At 37.3% G+C, this 17,189-nt stretch overlaps 1 protein-coding gene and 1 long non-coding RNA gene across 2 annotated transcripts; both read right to left on the bottom strand.

Annotated features, from left to right (window-relative positions):
- Positions 1–1,709: 1,709 nt before the first annotated feature.
- On the bottom strand, positions 1,710–2,330 carry LOC126727728 (uncharacterized). Its single transcript, XM_050433649.1, has one exon. It carries the CDS (start codon positions 2,328–2,330, stop codon positions 1,710–1,712), a length of 621 nt encoding a protein of 206 aa, XP_050289606.1.
- An 8,461-nt stretch (positions 2,331–10,791) lies between these two features.
- Positions 10,792–16,275, bottom strand: LOC126724942 (uncharacterized). The gene is made up of 4 exons (XR_007655199.1): positions 15,807–16,275; positions 15,112–15,241; positions 13,996–14,095; positions 10,792–11,374 (listed from the first exon to the last, which is right to left on the bottom strand). It is a non-coding gene; the product is annotated as an uncharacterized LOC126724942 (long non-coding RNA).
- Between the last annotated feature and the right edge of the window lie 914 nt (positions 16,276–17,189).

Genomic DNA, 17,189 nt, shown 5'->3' with positions numbered 1-17,189 from the left:
ATAACCAGTGGTAGAACTGCGATCAGTGGGATCTCCTGCCCAATCAGCATTAGAAAATGCACAGAGAACAAGAGGAGACTGAGCAGAGTAGAAAAGACCATGGAAGAGAATGCCATTTAGGTATCGAAGAATGCGCAGAACAGCAGCATAGTGAGTCGATCGTGGAGCAAACAGATACTGACGCACCTGGTGAACAGCATAGGAAATGTCTGGACGAGTGACAGTGAGATAAACTAGGCTGCCAACCAAGCGTCTGTAAAGAGAGGGATTAGACAACAGTTTCCCCCCTGACGGAGTCAGATGCACATTAAGCTCAACTGGAGTGTCAACAGTCTTGCTATCAGTGAGTCCAGCTCGAGACAAGAGTTCAGAGGCATACTTGGCTTGAGTAATATAAAGTCCATCTATAGAATGAGTGATTTCAAGACCCAAGAAGTACCTGATATGTCCAAGATCTTTCATCTCAAACTGCTAACTGAGAAAATCCTTAAGTTCTTGAATGCCACTGAGGTCATCACCAGTTATGATCATATCATCCACATACAGGAGAAGTAAAATAGTGTCTTTGTCAATGCGACGAAGAAATAAGGCAGAATCATAATGACTGGCCATGTAACCTAAGCGAGAGATGGTAGAGCTGAATTTGGTAAACCAAGCTCGTAGAGCTTGTTTAAGGCCATAAAGAGCACGCCGAAGGTAACAAACCTTATTTGATTCAACAGAAAGACCAGGAGGAGGTTGCATATAAACTTCTTCACTTAAATCCCCATTAAGGAATGCATTTTTGACATCCATCTGAAAAAAGGTCCCATTTTCTGGCAGCAGCAATAGCTAAGAGAGCTCGAATAGATGAGATATGAGCAACCGGAGTAAAGGTCTCTTCATAATCAATCCTATACTCTTGTGTAAAACCTTTTGCAACAAGACGAACTTTGTAGCGCTCATGCGGCCATGGTTTTCTGTCCTTACGATATATTTAAGAGCAATCTTTGTCTTCCTTGGTGTTTTTTCACTGCGTTCATCTTCTTTGGCTTCCTACTGCTGCCGTCAAAACTCTTTGGTATAGTCAAGCCACCGTTAGAAGTCACATCAACACTGCAAGACCATTGTTTTCCTTAAACTACCGTCACAGAGCCAAACTTCATTCAAGGGATCTTCTTAACCTTATCAAATCTCAAGATTTCATCAAGCTCTAATACCATGTTAAAAATACTGAATGATTATATTGTATTTCTCAAATAATAGAATATACATAAGTGTCTTTATATAGGAGGCAGAATGTGTAGTACAAGTAAGTGTGCTATACAAGTAAACAAGGTGGGCCTAAAGCCCACATACCCTAATACACGTTAACAGGCCCCATCTTGAATGTGGTCAATCGAGACCTTTTTCTTCCCCTCCCGTTTAAGGCTATCATTGGCCCTAGCTTTTGGTGAGCACATATTTTTAATCATTCTCTAATCGTTGGGACCATCTTTTTTTGTCGCTTTATTCCCACTACATTTCTGTGCCACCACTATCCAAGGACCATACAAATTTGCCTCCTTGGATGTACCCAGACTGGTACCTAACTCTTTGGACATACCCGAAATGGTACATGAGCTGTCAACAACATGCATATTGCCTACTCGGTCTTCCAACTCAAGGTGTTTCGCATCTGCCTCTCTTCGCGGCGGCTGATCTTTTCGGATGGCGTATGGGTAGCTCTCTCACCAGTGACCAATCCTTCCACATGAAAAGCAAAGCTTCTGGATTCCTTTCTTTGTAACAGGTTGTTCTTTTCTGCCAATAAGAACCGCCATGACTAGAGGTTTCTCGATGTCAATCTGAATACAAAGGCATGTAAATCTTCCCCAAGATTCATTTTCTGTATGAGTATCAATCCTTAGTACTCTGCCAATCACATTCCTAATGATCTGCAAGGCCTTAACATCATAATACTCGATAGGAAGTTCATTTAGCCTCACCCACACCGCAACTAAGGAGATGTTGGCTTCTGATGGATGGAAGTTTGGTTCCCATGGTCTAATGGACAAGAAGTTTTCTCCAATAAACCATGGTCCATTCCTAAGCACAGCCTCACAATCCTCCTTCACTGAGAAACAAACAAGAAAGAATTCCTCACCCAAATCCACACAGTTAATCTTGCCAATTGGTTTCCACAGGGAAAAAAGTCTAGCATGGAGAAACGAGAAGCCAACTAATCTTCCATACACTTTGACAATGAGAGCTTTGTTCCATAGGGATCTGAATCGACACTTTTGTTCTTTAGAGAACTTTACAACAATAAGCCTCTCTAAGCCCAAAAGTTTCAGAGTCTGAGTCCTCATCATCATCCATATGCTTAGTGAAGTTAAACGTCTGGGAGTATGTACTAGGTATTTCTCCAACCAGTTTATCCCCGAAGGATAAAAGATGTCTTCCAGCACTTTGCTTAGGCCAGAAGGGAGCGTGGCCGTCAGTCATGTGGCTGTCGAAGTTGGCGTGGTGGACATCCTTTACTTTTTTGTTACTATGGGCTAGTTCAGATTCTTCCTCTCTAGAGAGAAAATTGGCACTCATTCTCTGTCCTCTTCTTGCTTCCACTTTTGAAATTATCTGCTCACTTTTTGGGCGATATGTGTGATTTATTATTATTGAAAAAAGGGTTGAAGTGTATATATGTGCATATATATATTTTATAAAAAGCTTTTAAATTATATCCAAGGCCCATCAATTGAGTGACCAATGAAATTTATGAAACTTTCCATATGGATTTTAGGCCCAAGAAATTACTGTTCAACTTTGCGAGTTCCCGAAAAGGCTTTCCAGATTCAAAATCCAAAACCGAGTGGGAATGGGACAAACCTACTATATGTCAGAGGTGTTGATTTTTAATATATATATATTTTTTTGGTAATAATCGGTGGCTTTGGCTATATGCCTATATATACATATGAGGATAACAATCTTTATAAAAAAAATTGTAATCTTTAGAATGAAAGAGAAATCCTCCGATCTAACAATGGAGATAAGAAAAGTAAAAAAACAACATAGGAGAAGAAGAAGAAGGAGTAATGTAATCTCATACACCCTTGATGATGAGAATTCGAATGTCAAAACAATCCACAAGCGAAAGAGGATAAGGACGGCCATGGCCACGACCATTGATGATCTCCTAATAGATCTAATGTTATAAATATTACATCGGTTGGATCTGAAATTCGCGACGCAATGCAAGTCTGTGTCAAAGGAATGGTGCTCTGTTATCATTGATCCTTTTTTCACTCGATGCTTTGTTAACAATAGGCCAATAGTGGATCATCATCATCATCATTGGCCCTTTACCTTACTACTCCAGTACAATAATCGACGGACAAAGAATAGACATCTCCTTTTGCCATTAGAGGAGGAACCTTATTTTAAATCTGTGCCTTACATTCCACCAATGTTTCAACAACACCACAGTGAGGTCAACATTCAAGCTTTGTGTCATGACTTGTTCTTATGCTCTGCAGTTGTTAGTGATAATACTCACATTTATTATGTCATTAATCCAATTACTAGGCAATAGACTACCCTTCCTCCACTTCCAGATCAATACACCACATCAGTAAGGCCTCGGATTGGGTTCATAAGTAACTGTGACATTCTTCATCATCATCATCATCAACAGCACCAGCAGCTTAGTTTTAGAGTAATGCTCATTCCTAAATTTGAGGGCGTGTCAACGAAATTCAAGGTATACATATTCTCATCCAACACAAGTAAATGGAGTGAGTTTGTGGTGTTGTGCTCGGCCCCTCAAGGATTTAAATTGGGTCAAATTGCCTTCCCCGCTATTCCTTATAACGGCTTGCTTTTTGGTGGAGTAGGAATGGCTTCCGTGTTGGGTTCGATCCTTACAACAGTGGATGCTGCCAATTCTTTCAGAAGCCCCTAGAATTGGACCCTTCCAACGGAATTGGGCGCCTTGGAGTATGTCACGAGGCCTTAAGGATATCCCAAATTTTAGGCTTCCCTTACAACTACTTCTCTGATCCTGTTTTACGTGTTTGGGAGTTAAAGGGTTGTGATAAAGATAAAGGAAAGGAAGGAGGCAAATGATGCTTAGAGCACCATCTGTATGTTAATCAAATGGTTTTGGAATAGTCCCCTTGGCTCACAAAATATGTTATCAAGAAATATCCTACTGTGGTAGTCCTAGCCTATCATCCAAATGACCGGGATATCATGTATTTGATGATTCATTTTGAGGTGGTATTGTGCAACTTGTGGAGAAAAACACTGGAAGTGGTTCATGATTTGCAAGATCCTCACTTCTTTTACAATGGCAACAATGTCTTCAACTTTGTGCTCCCTTGTTGGCTTCTAACAGATGGAAGTTTGGTTTCCATGGTCTAATGGACAAGAAGTTTTCTCCAATAAACCATGGTTCATTCCTAAGCACAGCCTCACAGTCCTCCTTGACTGAGAAATGAATAAGAAAGAATTCCTCACCCAAATCCACACAGTCAATCTTCCCTACTGGTTTCCACACGGAAAAAAGTCTAGTATGGAGAAACGAGAAGCCAACTGATATTCCATACACTTTGACAATGAGAGCTTTGTTCCCTGGGGATCTAAATCGGCGCTTTTGTTCTTTAGTGAACTTTATAGCAATGAGGCCCTCTCTAAGCCTAGAAGTTTCAGAGTCTGATTCCTCATCATCATCCATATGCTTAGTGAAGTTAAACGCTTGGGAGTATGCACTAGGTATTTCTCCCACTAATTTATCCCTGAAGGATAAAGGAAGTCTTCCAGCACTTTGCTTATGCGAGAAGGGAGCGTGGCCATCATTCATGTGGCTGTCGAATTTGGCGTGGTGGATGTCCTTTTCTTTTTTGTTACTACAGGCTAGTTCAGATTCTTCCTCTCTAGAGAGAAAACTGGCACTTATTCTCCCTCATCTTCTTGCTTCCACTTTTGAAATTATCTCCTCATGTTTTGGGCGATATGTGTGATTTATTATTATTGAAAAAAGGGTTGAAGTGTATATATGTGCATATATATATATATATATATATTTATTTATTTATAAAAAGCTTTTAAATTATATCCAAGGCTCGTCAGTTGAATGACCAATGAGATTTATGAAACTTTCCATATGGATTTTAGGCCCAAGAAATTACCGTTGAGCTTTGCGAGTTCCTAAAGAGGCTTTCCAGATTCAAAATCCAAAACCGAGTGGGAATGGGACAAACCTACTATACGTCGAAGGTGTTTATTTTTAATATTTTGTTTTTTGTTTTAGGCAATAATCGGTGGCTTTGGCTATATGCCTATATATACATACGAGGATGACAATCTTTATAAAAAAAATTGTAATCTTTAGAATGAAAGAGAAATCCTCCGATCTAACAATGGAGATAAGAAAAGTAAAAAAACATCATAGGTATACATATCATGTATTTGATGATTCATTTTAAGGTGGTATCATGCAACTTGTGGAGAAAAACACTGGAAGTGGTTCACGATTTGCAAGATCCTCACTCCTTTTGCGATGGCAACAATGTCTTCAACTTTGTGCTCCCTTGTTGGCTTCTAACATATGGAAGTTTGGTTCCTATGGTCTAATGGACAAGAAGTTTTCTCCAATAAACCATGGTCCATTCCTAAGCACAGCCTCATAGTCCTCCTTCGTCGAGAAATGAACAAGAAAGAATTCCTCACCCAAATCCACACAGTCAATCTTCCCAACTGGTTTCCACAGGGAAAGAAGTCTAGCATGGAGAAACGAGAAGCCAACTGATCTTCCATACACTTTGACAATAAGAGCTTTGTTCCCTGGGGATCTGAATCGGCGTTTTTGTTCTTTAGAGAACTTTATAACAATGAGGCCCTCTCTAAGCCCAAAAGTTTCAGAGTCTGAGTCCTCATCATCATCCATATGCTTAGTGAAGTTAAACGTCTGGGAGTATGTACTAGGTATTTCTCCCACCAGTTTATCCCCGAAGGATAAAGGATGTATTCCATCTCTCTGCCTAGGCGAGAGGGGAACGTGGCTGTCATTCATGTGGCTGTCGAAGTCAGCGTGGCAAACGTCCTTTACTTTTTTGTTACTACGCGTTAGTTCAGATTCTCCCTCTTTAGAGAGAAAATGGGCACTCATTCTCTCTCCTCTTCTTGCTTCCACTCTTGAAATTGTCTGCGGTGATATGCGTAATTTATTATTATTGAAAAAAGGGTTGAAGTTTGTATATATATATATATTATAAAAAGCTTTTAAATTATATCCAAGGCCCATCAATTGAGTGACCAATGAAATTTATGAAACTATCCATATGGATTTTAGGCCCAAGAAATTACCGTTGAGCTTTGTGAGTTCTTGAAGAGGCTTTCCAAATTCAAAATCCAAACCCAAGTGGGAGTGGGACAAACCTACAATATAGGGGTGTGCAAAAAACCGACGAACCGAAAAAACCGCTTCAAACCGACCGAATCGGAGCAAAAATTTCGGTTCGGTTCAGTTTCGGTTTTATTATATAAAAACCGAAAATTTTGGTTCGGTTTTCGGTTGCAGATTTGAATGCACCGAACCGACCGAACCGAACCGAAATATATTATTATATATTATTTTATATTAAATATATAATATAAAGTTTGTAAACATGGGCTTGGCCTTGCCAATATTACTCAAGCCCACTACCCATCAAGCCCACTACCCATTAGCCCACTGCCCATTAGATAAGTTAGATTAACTAACTAAAATTAAACAATTTAAACTAATTAAGTTTAACAAAAACTGATTGAAAATAAAGAAAATAAAAACCCTACCTTTACCCTACCTACCCCACTTTCATTTACACGGCATCTCCCTCATCTCCCTCACGCCTCCATCTCCCTCTCTCACAGACTCACACAAAGCTTCCATCACTCCCTCTCACACACACCAGCCTCCATCAGTCGACATCTGCCACCGGCCTCCACACTCCGGCCTCCACACGCCAGCCTCCACAGCTACTCCACATCTCCCTCATCTCCCTCACGCCTCACGCCTCCATCACTCTCTCTCACAGACTCACACAAAGCTTCCATCACTCCCTCTCACACACACCAGCCTCCATCAGTCGACATCTGCCACCGGCCTCCACACTCCGGCCTCCACACGCCGGCATCCATAGCTACTCCACATACCCCACAGCCCACACGTATTCACTGTCACGCCTCACAGCCTCCACTCCACACAAATCTGCCTCTGCTGCCGCCTCCATATGCCGGCCTTCACACGCCGGCCTCCCCACGTGGCTTGATCTTTTCATTCTCACGGTGACCACCTCTCTTTTTAATTTCTTGATAACCCTCTCTCTTTTTTGTATTTTGGGTTTTGTTTAAAGTTTAATATTAAATCAATGCTATTTTCTGTGAATCTGTGATTGTGATTTTGAGTTGTTATTTTCTTATTGAAAAATCGATAACCCCATGTGATGTTGAGTTGTTTTTTTTTTCTTTTTGTGACTGTGAGTCTGTGATGTGGACTGAAACCGAAAACTGACTGAAATCAACCGAAACCGAAATACAACCGAAACCGACGGTTTTTCAACTATTTCGGTCGGTTTCGGTTGGGAATTTCACAAACCGAAAATTTCGGTTTCGGTTGGCCGGATTAAAAAAAACCGACCGAACCGAACCGATTACAACCCTACTACAATACGTCGGAGGTGTTGATTTTTAATTTTTTGTTTTTTGTTTTTGGTAATAGTCAGTGGCTTTGGCTATATGCCTATGTATACATATGAGGGTGATAATCTTTATAAAAAAAAAATTGTAATCTTTAGAATGAAAGATAAATCCTCCGATCTAACAATGGAGATAAGAAAAGTAAAAAACATCATAGAAGAAGAAGAAGAAGAAGAAGAAGAAGAAGAAGGAGGAGGAGGAGGAGTAGTGTAATCTTATACACCCTTGATGACGAGAATTCGGATGTTAGAACAATTTACAAGCGAAAGAGGATGAGGACGGGCATGGCCATGGCCGTTGATGATCTCCCAATAGATCTAGTGTTAGATATATTGCATCGGCTGGATCTGAAATTTGCGATGTGATGCAAGTCTGTGTCAAAGGAATGGTGCTCTGTTATCATTGATCCTTTTTTCACTCGTTGCTTTATTAAAAACAACAACAAGTCAATAGTGGATCATCATCATTGGCCCTTTACCTTGCTCCTCCAGTACAATAATCAGTGGATAAAGAACAGACATCTCCTCTTGCCATTGGAGGAGGAATCTTATTTTAAATCTCTGCCTTACATTCCACCAATGTTTCAACAACACCACAGTGAGGTCAACATTCAAGCTTCGTGTCATGACTTGTTTTTATGCTCTACAGTTGTTAGTGATAATACTCGCATTTACTATATCATTAATCCAATTACTGGGCAATGGACTACCCTTCCTCCAATTCCAGATCAATACACCACATCAGTAAGGCCTCAGATTGGATTCATATGTAACTGTGACATTCTTCATCATCATCATCAATAGCAGCAGCTTAGTTTTAGAGTGATGCTCACTCCTAAATTTGAGGGTGTGTCAACAGAATTCAAGGTATACATATTCTCATTCGACACAAGTAAATGGAGTGAGTCTGTGCTGTTATGCCCTTCCCCTCATGGATTTAAATTGGGTCTATTTGCCTTCCCCGTTGTTCCTTATAATGGCTTGCTTTTTTGGTGGAATAGGAATGACTTCCTTGTTGGGTTCGATCCTTACAATAGTGGATGCTGTCGATTCTTTCAAAAGCCTCTAGAATTGGACCCTTCCAATGGAATTGGGCGCCTTGGAGTATGTCACAATGCCTTGAGGATATCCCAGATTTCAAGCTTCCTTTACAACTATTTCTCTGATCCTGTTTTACATGTTTGGGATTTCAAGGGTTGTGATAAAGATAAAGGAGAGGAAGGAGGCAAATGGTTTTTAGAGCACTGGTTGTATTTTAACCAAATGGTTTCAGAAAAGTCCCCTTGGTTCACAAAATACGTTATCAAGAAATATCCTACTATGGTAGTCCTAGCCTATCATCCAAATGACCGGGATATCATGTATTTGATGATTCATTTTAAGGTGGTATCGTGCAACTTGCGAAGAAAAACACTGGAAGTGGTTTGCAATTTGCTAGATCCTCACTCCTTTTCTAATGGCAACAATGTCTTCAAATTTGTGCTCCCTTATTGGCCAACTCCCATTCATTCTTCTCCCTTCCTATAAGTGAAGGCAACCTATCTATTCTACTGCTTGCTAGCTTGTGTCTTTAAAGCTTTTTACCTTTTGGGTTTCTATATTATGGTTTGCCTAAATTAGGCTTTTGTGAATTCCCCTCAAAACTTCTAACCTAGCAAAATATGTATTTGTTAAAAATTTCCATAATCTATTTTTTATGGATAGTGGTTCCTTATCAATCTATTTTCCATAATCTATTATAGCCTTACAGGGGGCCTCTTCTGTTTTCCTAGTTATTGTAATTTTGAATGAGATGAACATATATGTTACTTTTGTTGAACTATCTTGCGCCTTATATAGCAACAACATATCAGGAAAAGGAGTGGAATCTGTTTGTTATAATATTTAGTGTCATAGTCATAGATTTGATGTTTCTTGGAGGTGGATTGTTAATTTAATGCGAGATAAGATTTGAGTTTTCCTGAGGGAAGAGATCTTGGTGCTTTATTTGGAGGCAGGGAACTGAATTTATTGCATTATTATTTAGAACCATTGTGAGTCTGATTGACAGGATCTAAAAGTAAGTGAGTTTGGCAATTGTGGAGGCTGATTTGGAGGTGGCACGGAATTTAAAAGTTGAATACAGAAATCAAACTTCGACACAAGGGTTAGATCATTATTTGTCATTCACATTCTATAATCTGATTTAAGCTAAGCTCCACCCCAAGAAATTTGGATTTCACCCTTAGAAATAAACCCACCTTGTCTATCATGGTTGTAGTAAGCCTTTCTCAACACTTTTATCTGGTTGCTGAAGTGTATAATAGAAAGCATCTAAAGAGTAAAACATAAAGGCTTTATTATCTATATTTAACATGGGTATTGACTATCATATGCAGATCTTAGTTCATCTTAACGACTAAGTATCATTTGATTTATTTCTTAATTCTTATAGCTTGTACAAAATCAAAATAGACAAAAACCTCAAAGACCATACTCAAATGAATTCTCATTTAAGATGGATTTCTCTATTTTGCCACAAGCTGCAATTTAGCAGCTCGATGCTTTCAATAATTGCTAAGAAGTCTTAGTCACTAAGGCCATAAGATTTTTACAACATTATATAATTCTTTAGCAGTTGCTGCAGTTGAATAGGTTTGGAAACAAATTTGTGCTGTATGATGCAAGTTTACAATCAAATATAGAATAGTAAGGGTCAAATTGGGACACAAAAGACAAAACTGAACAATTTTTAGGACTCACAGCCAAGACGAACACGTTACTTTGTTTTAGTCTATATGGGGACTCATTTAAGGGTTTAGATTCTCTCCCCTACTAGAAGAGCACTAAATCTGAATAGGGTTTATAAAATAGAAATTCCATTTTTGAGGGGGGTTACTGTCCACTTTTACAGAAATAGACTTATTATACAAAACTTCATGTAGGCATTTATTTTATTTTGTCTTTCGAAATGAAAGAATAAAAAAGATATTTAATGAGCATTTTTTTTTTTTTTTTTTTTTTTGAGCCTGGTGCACAACACGTACTCATGTAGGCAATTTTCTTTAATGAGAAATTTTCTGTCTTGCAATTTGCCTCTTGTTGCAAACCTACGTTGCCATCACTCAAAATATTGGTCAATTAGTGGAATTTCTATGATCAAAGGGGGGCCTCACTTTGGCAGTTTATTACATTCTCCAACTATTTTGAACCAAATGCCATTTGGGCTGCTGTTTTAGGGTCTGATGGCTCAATCTCATCCTCAAATGGGAAAGTTTGTTACTCCTGAGGCAATAAGAATACCACCAAAGTTCCTACAACATTCCTAAGCCTTGTAACCTATATTATGTGTGCTATTTAAGCAACCAATGCCAATGCTCTTCTGTTCTCAGTTTTCAATTTAATTGCAAGCCTCAGATTATCTCAACCTGCAATGGCTTTAAAAGCTCAGGAGACCTATTATATGTTGGTGAGAAGCTTGATTATTTTGCACTTGAGTTTGTCGCACCCTTTGAAATTTGATATGATGCTTGCCAGCAAGCCTGCCTTGAAAACTGCTCTTTCCTTGTGCTGTTCTTTGCAAGCAGTTCTGGGATTGCTTTCTGTTTGACCAGATAGGAATTTTGTAGCTGAAGCAAGTTCTTCTAGTTATATCTCTTATGTGAAGGTCTTAAGTAACGGAGATGGAGGGTAAAGTCCTGCGAGAGAAAAAAGCAGAAAAGTAAGGGGGTAAGGCACATTCTAGTCATTGTGATTAGAATCACTACAAAAATTCTTGTTATTTTTGGTCTAATCTTTTTAACATTCTACTTTAAGATGTTGCTGGAATCTTCCCAAGACAATTTAGAAGATGAAAATCTTTTGGATAGTCTTTCTGGATGTCTGTTCATTTCAGTTATAGCAATCTTCACAAAGCAACTAATAACTTCTCTATAAAACTCGGCCAAGGAGGGTTTGGTTCAGTCTACCTAGGTGTGCTTCTGATGGTTCCATATTAGCTGTGTAACAACTGGAGGCCATTGGGAAAGAAATGAAAGAGTTAGAGCTGAAGTTGGTATAATTAGGAGTATCCATTATGTCCATCTGGTCCAGCTTAAGAATGATAAATTTTTATAGTGATGCGCACGCAGCACACCTTTCAGCTATTCAGCTATCAGGACCAAGATGATAGTGATAGAAGTGATTGTAATAGACTTGCAGTTGAAATAAACCCAAAGAATGCCCTATCATAGTTTTGCAATGCCTTTGTGTCCATTTCTCATGAGTAATACTGAGTATACAATATTTTCAGAGACTTTTGTCACAATTAGTAACATGTCTTATCGTGATTAGAATTTAGAACAATATCACTTTCACTTGGGTCCACTACTATCACTAATACCATTTTTATTATTCACCACCAATCACAACAAGTCATGTTAACAGTTGTGAAAATAAGAAAATGTTGTGTGCCTAATGACGCCGAACAACTAGAACAAAATGAAACAATGAAAAAAACAAATGGATATGACCTAGGAGACAGCACCTAGGCCTTGCTTAGAGTCAGCACCAAGTGGAAAAACCACTAGGAGTCAACACCTAGGGTGGGAGAAATTATAAGGTCCTTATGATGGATAAGTGACGTTGTCCACCATTCTGCTAAAAGACTTCCACCCGTTTAAAATTGCTGAATCAATTTTTTTTTTTTTTAAATAGAAACTGATTATTGACTCAGCAATTTTATACAAGTGGGAGTCTTTTTAATGGAATGGTGGACAAGTGACGTGATCTACCATGAGGACCGTATAATTTCTCCCAGAGTGGACCTAGAGTCAGCACTAGACCAAAGAGAGACCAAACGACCATTTTTTTCATTCATCAAAATATCAACTCCCCCCTCAAGGAGTACAATAGGTTGCTTATAAAGAATTGCTAAACCCTATTTCTAATTGACTAGGAAACCCTAATTGCCTTATTACAAAAATAATCTTGCTTCCAAATTAAAATACTAATAGCCCAATAAACTACTAGCACCTTAAACATAAAAATACAATTGACTTGCAAACATAAAACTCATTGATTTCCATTTAGAAATGTTGTGGATATCCTATGACTTTCCAAACATTGAAAGCTTCTTAGAATACTTGTCAAGGATTCATATCAACATAACATGAGCATTGTTCTTGTTTGTGGTGTAAGAGATTATTTCTCTAATATAACCTGCAAAATGAAATTCAAGGACAATGGGGTTTAAGTATTTCAGAGATTCTAGTGTTCTCTCTAATGGTCATTGGTGCTGATTCAAGTTAAAAGTGCCTCAGGTAAACCTGGAAGAGAGGGGTTCTGTAGAATGGAATGGACTGTTACTAAATCTGGTATCTTCAATTGTACAGAAACCTGGGAAGCTATCAGATCAAAGCATCCAGTTGTTGATTGGAGGATGGTCTGGCACTCTTCCACTACCGCAAGGCATTCATTCATCTCATGGTTGGCTTTTAGAAATAGATAGACTACCCATGACAGACTCAAATTGTTTGGTATCAAGGTGACATCTTGCATGTATTTCATAAAGGGTATAGAGAAAGCAGGGGTCGCTTGAATTTAGAGTGTTCTTCTCCTATGAAAGTGGCATGAGATTGAGATGTTATGTATGATTAGATTGAGGAGGCAGTGTTGGTCTAAAATCCAACAATAGGGTGTCTAGGTTTTGAAGGGGATTTTCGGTCTCAAATCTGTGATCAAGGGCATCTGCTGTATATCACATATGACTGCAAAGAAATGAGAGTATGTTTAATGGTCTCATCAAGCTTGAGGAGAGCATAATTCAAGCAATCAAGTGGGATGTGAAATCTAGACTTGGTTGCTGCAGGAGGTTTAAAGACTCTGCAGAACAGAATCCCCTACAATCTCGGGGCTATCCCTTGCTCAGCGTTAACTGGTGGAAAGAACTACTTGTTCAGGGTTCCAGGGTCTTGGTTCGATCACTGTTAATCTACCTTTAAGGTGGTCTTATTAGATATTACATAGCAACAAATATACATAGAGATTAATAGCTTTGGTACTATTAGAAAAATAACCTTTATATAACACACAAACAAAGAAAAAAAAACAGTAAACATAGAATAACAATATTCATAGCAAGTAACAGTTCTCTTAAAAAAAGAATCCATACAATAAAACATTTAAAAAAAAAAAAAAAAGTAGCAAACCTAACAAAGTTAGATGAATGGCCATCAGCCTTTTTTCTTTTCTTTCTCAATAAGAATAATATCAACACAAATTAAGTGAATGATTGATCCATGAGTCTACTTGCCTAGCATATTCGAATAAGATTTATCACCTCCATATTTGCTCCATCTTTATCAATTATGGATAAAAGCCATTTGATTTATTTTCGACACCTTTGTTTCTTCATTGAAGACATAGGAGATGCGCTTCATCTGCCACACAACATATCCAACAATTAGTAGAATTTTCAACCCAATAACCAAAATAATTTGAAAAAATTGCTCCAAAGTGCAAGATGGAGATTATGATATTATGAAATTACTCATTACTCATTATGATATTAATCTCAAAATGAAGTACTTCACATTGAACATAAGTTAGGCTTCAAAAAATCCATCTCAATGAAAAGAAAAAGGAGAAAATAAATCTGAATTTCATAAGAACTCTAAAATAATTATAGATTTTTGGAAATCATATTGGATTCAGAATGTCCATCTACAAATTCATTGGGTGAAAAATATATCCATTTTACAAAAATCTAATCATGGGAAAGTGGCTAATTTGTGGCAACTATGAGGTTGGAGCCTTTAGGGATGATGGCAAACTAGAAAGCATTGCAGGGCATTCAGCTTATTATTTTCGTGGGAGAGGGAAGACCCGCCCAGAAAGAATTGACAACATCAAATTTTCTTAGGCTCTTACAACCTGATTTGAAGCATAATAATTATAACAAATTATGTAGGTCTTTTTTTTAAGCCTCCAAACAGCCCATGTTTGGAAGGCCTTGAAGTAGGTGGTCAAATTAATTAGAAACCCATAATCAAATTTCATCCACAATTACCCTAAATGAACCAATCAAGGCAGAATCAAAATAACTGCATCCCTAACAAAACAAAAGCAATCCTGGTAAAATGAACTAGATGAAGACAAAGTGGTCAAAGAACACATGCATGAGTTTTGAAGGTGCTGAAAGCTTCTACCAATGGATGTAATCCACAAATCCACTGAAGAACCTATAAATTTTGATTCCAAAAACAAAAAGAGATTTATAAATAAGCAAGAGAGTCATAGTCACTATATTAAAGCAAAATTCCAATTAACAATTGTTAACAAATTAATAGAAATTAAAAATTATTAATAAAAGTTGCTCTGGAGGCTATTGAACATACTGTATGAATTCCAATTATGTACCAGAATTCATACAATATGTTATTATTGTTAACATCACCTCATAAGATTGATTCATAATCTACATCCATTGCAGCTTTGGTTGTCCCAATATGCCCAAAATTGCTATTGAACTTCAATCTTCGAAGACCCACAATATCAAACCTCCCCCAAGCTGCCAATGACTAAGCCTTCACTCAACAATAAAAATCCTTAGTAAAAGAGACATCAGTGAAATCCACAAAGCTTTGCAAAACTGAATCAATAATAAAGGGGCACAAATCAATGATTTAAAAAAAGAAAAGAAAAAAAGAATCATTGATTTATAGTCACAGAAATTTTCGTCATATAATAATATCAATACAATCGGGTTACATATAATATACAATAAACAAATATCTAAATTTGATTGCAAGATTTAAAACAGTAAAACCTATCATTGAAGGTTGAAAATTTGGCAATCATTAAAGCATGTCCAACCAAATTCAATTTCCAATCTAATATTATATATTCAACACTTGCACCACTTATAAATGTGTATTGACAGTTGTTCAAAATAATACTTTCACAACGGTTCTTTTACACAGATACGTTCTATGCCTTTTACTTTTACACCAATAACGGTAATAGTAAAACCTCAATATCCCTTTTAGATTATCACAAAAATAAATTATTTCTGTAATATATCAACAGTCTTACATTCAGGGTTTGTGGAGTCATATTTTATGGAGGTAAAAGCCAAATTCAATAACATACCTTTCTTAAGAAGCAGCATCTCGAAACAAAAAACCCTTATTTTGATCGCAGCCTCAGTCCTCTGATTTCCTTTGCATTGTTTGTGAAATAAAAGCAGCAACTCCACTCAATCAAAACGTATTTTGATCTATCATAACGTATATGCTAAGGATTATCAAACTAAACCCTAGAAATCAAAAAATGGCAAATAGAAAAATCCTAATCTTGATTTGATTGCTCAGTTGTGGCAATCGGAGAAAGAGTGCTAAAGAAAGAGAGAGAGAGAGAGTATGAACTGCTGAAACTGTCGCTGGAGAAGAAGGAGAAGGAGAAGCCTAGCTATTATGTACGTTGAGTCATATTTTATGGAGGTGGAGTTTTGTATTAAACAATGTAGGGTTTTCTGCGTTGGATTAGTAGTAAGGTTTTGTTTCTGTTTTTCAAAGGTGGAGGTGGAGCATCGCGTTGGATTAGTGTGTTATGTAGTGTTTTTTTTTTTTTTTTTTTCGGAGGAAATAATGTGTTATGTAGTTAAAAACAATTAAAAACTTTTGTTTTTTAAAAAATGAGTTGGAAAATTGTAAGGTCTCCAAAGTTAAGATTGAAGCGGAAAGGTGGGGGGAAGAAAAGTCAAAATATAAGAAATAGGACATGACGGGGGGAAGTTTAAAGATAAAAGTAAACAGTAGTATGGATCTAAAAAGGCAAAGACGGAGGGAAAAAATTGGAGGAAGAGAAGAAGAGGTTTTTTTTTTTTTTTTTTAATAAGAACTTGAAATTAGAGAGAAGAAAACGAAAATTTGAAATCAATTTGGATAGTTGTATATAGCCAAACATTTGCATCTAATGAATAGTAATGTTTATAATGAATAGTCAAATATTTGCATATATCCATTAAAAAGATAATGAATTATTCAATTTTAACAATTCTTGAAACCAGAAAGAAGAAAATGAAAAGTTGAAATTAATTTGGGTAGCTAAATAATCATACATCAAACATTTGCATTTAAAACAAATAAATAGTAACATGTTGAATAGTAATGGAGTGCATCAACAAGTTTGTCCATGAACTATATTTAATTATTTTATATAAAAAAAAATCATAAAGGAAAAAATATATATTTTTAACCTCAAGCAAGAAAAGTTCATGAGTAGTTTTCATTATCTTACAAACTTAGGAATCTATTTCCCTACCATATAGGCTAACTTCCTAGTATCAACTAGAACAACATGAGGAACTGATAAAATTACGACTCTAAGGTTGTTGTGTTGTACATTGTAACAAATATCCTCCAAAATGATCCCCGTCTACCATGGCCAGTGTTCTTTGTTTTGCCAATGCTTGGAGCATGGTGGTTAACAATTCCCTAGACCAAGCACCACTTAATTCCATAGGGATCCCTT

Source organism: Quercus robur, chromosome 5 (assembly GCF_932294415.1).
Source record: "Quercus robur chromosome 5, dhQueRobu3.1, whole genome shotgun sequence".
NCBI classification, from domain to species: domain Eukaryota; kingdom Viridiplantae; phylum Streptophyta; class Magnoliopsida; order Fagales; family Fagaceae; genus Quercus; species Quercus robur.
Note: the sequence above shows the minus strand (reverse complement) of the source record. Positions and strands in the feature narration are given on the sequence as shown.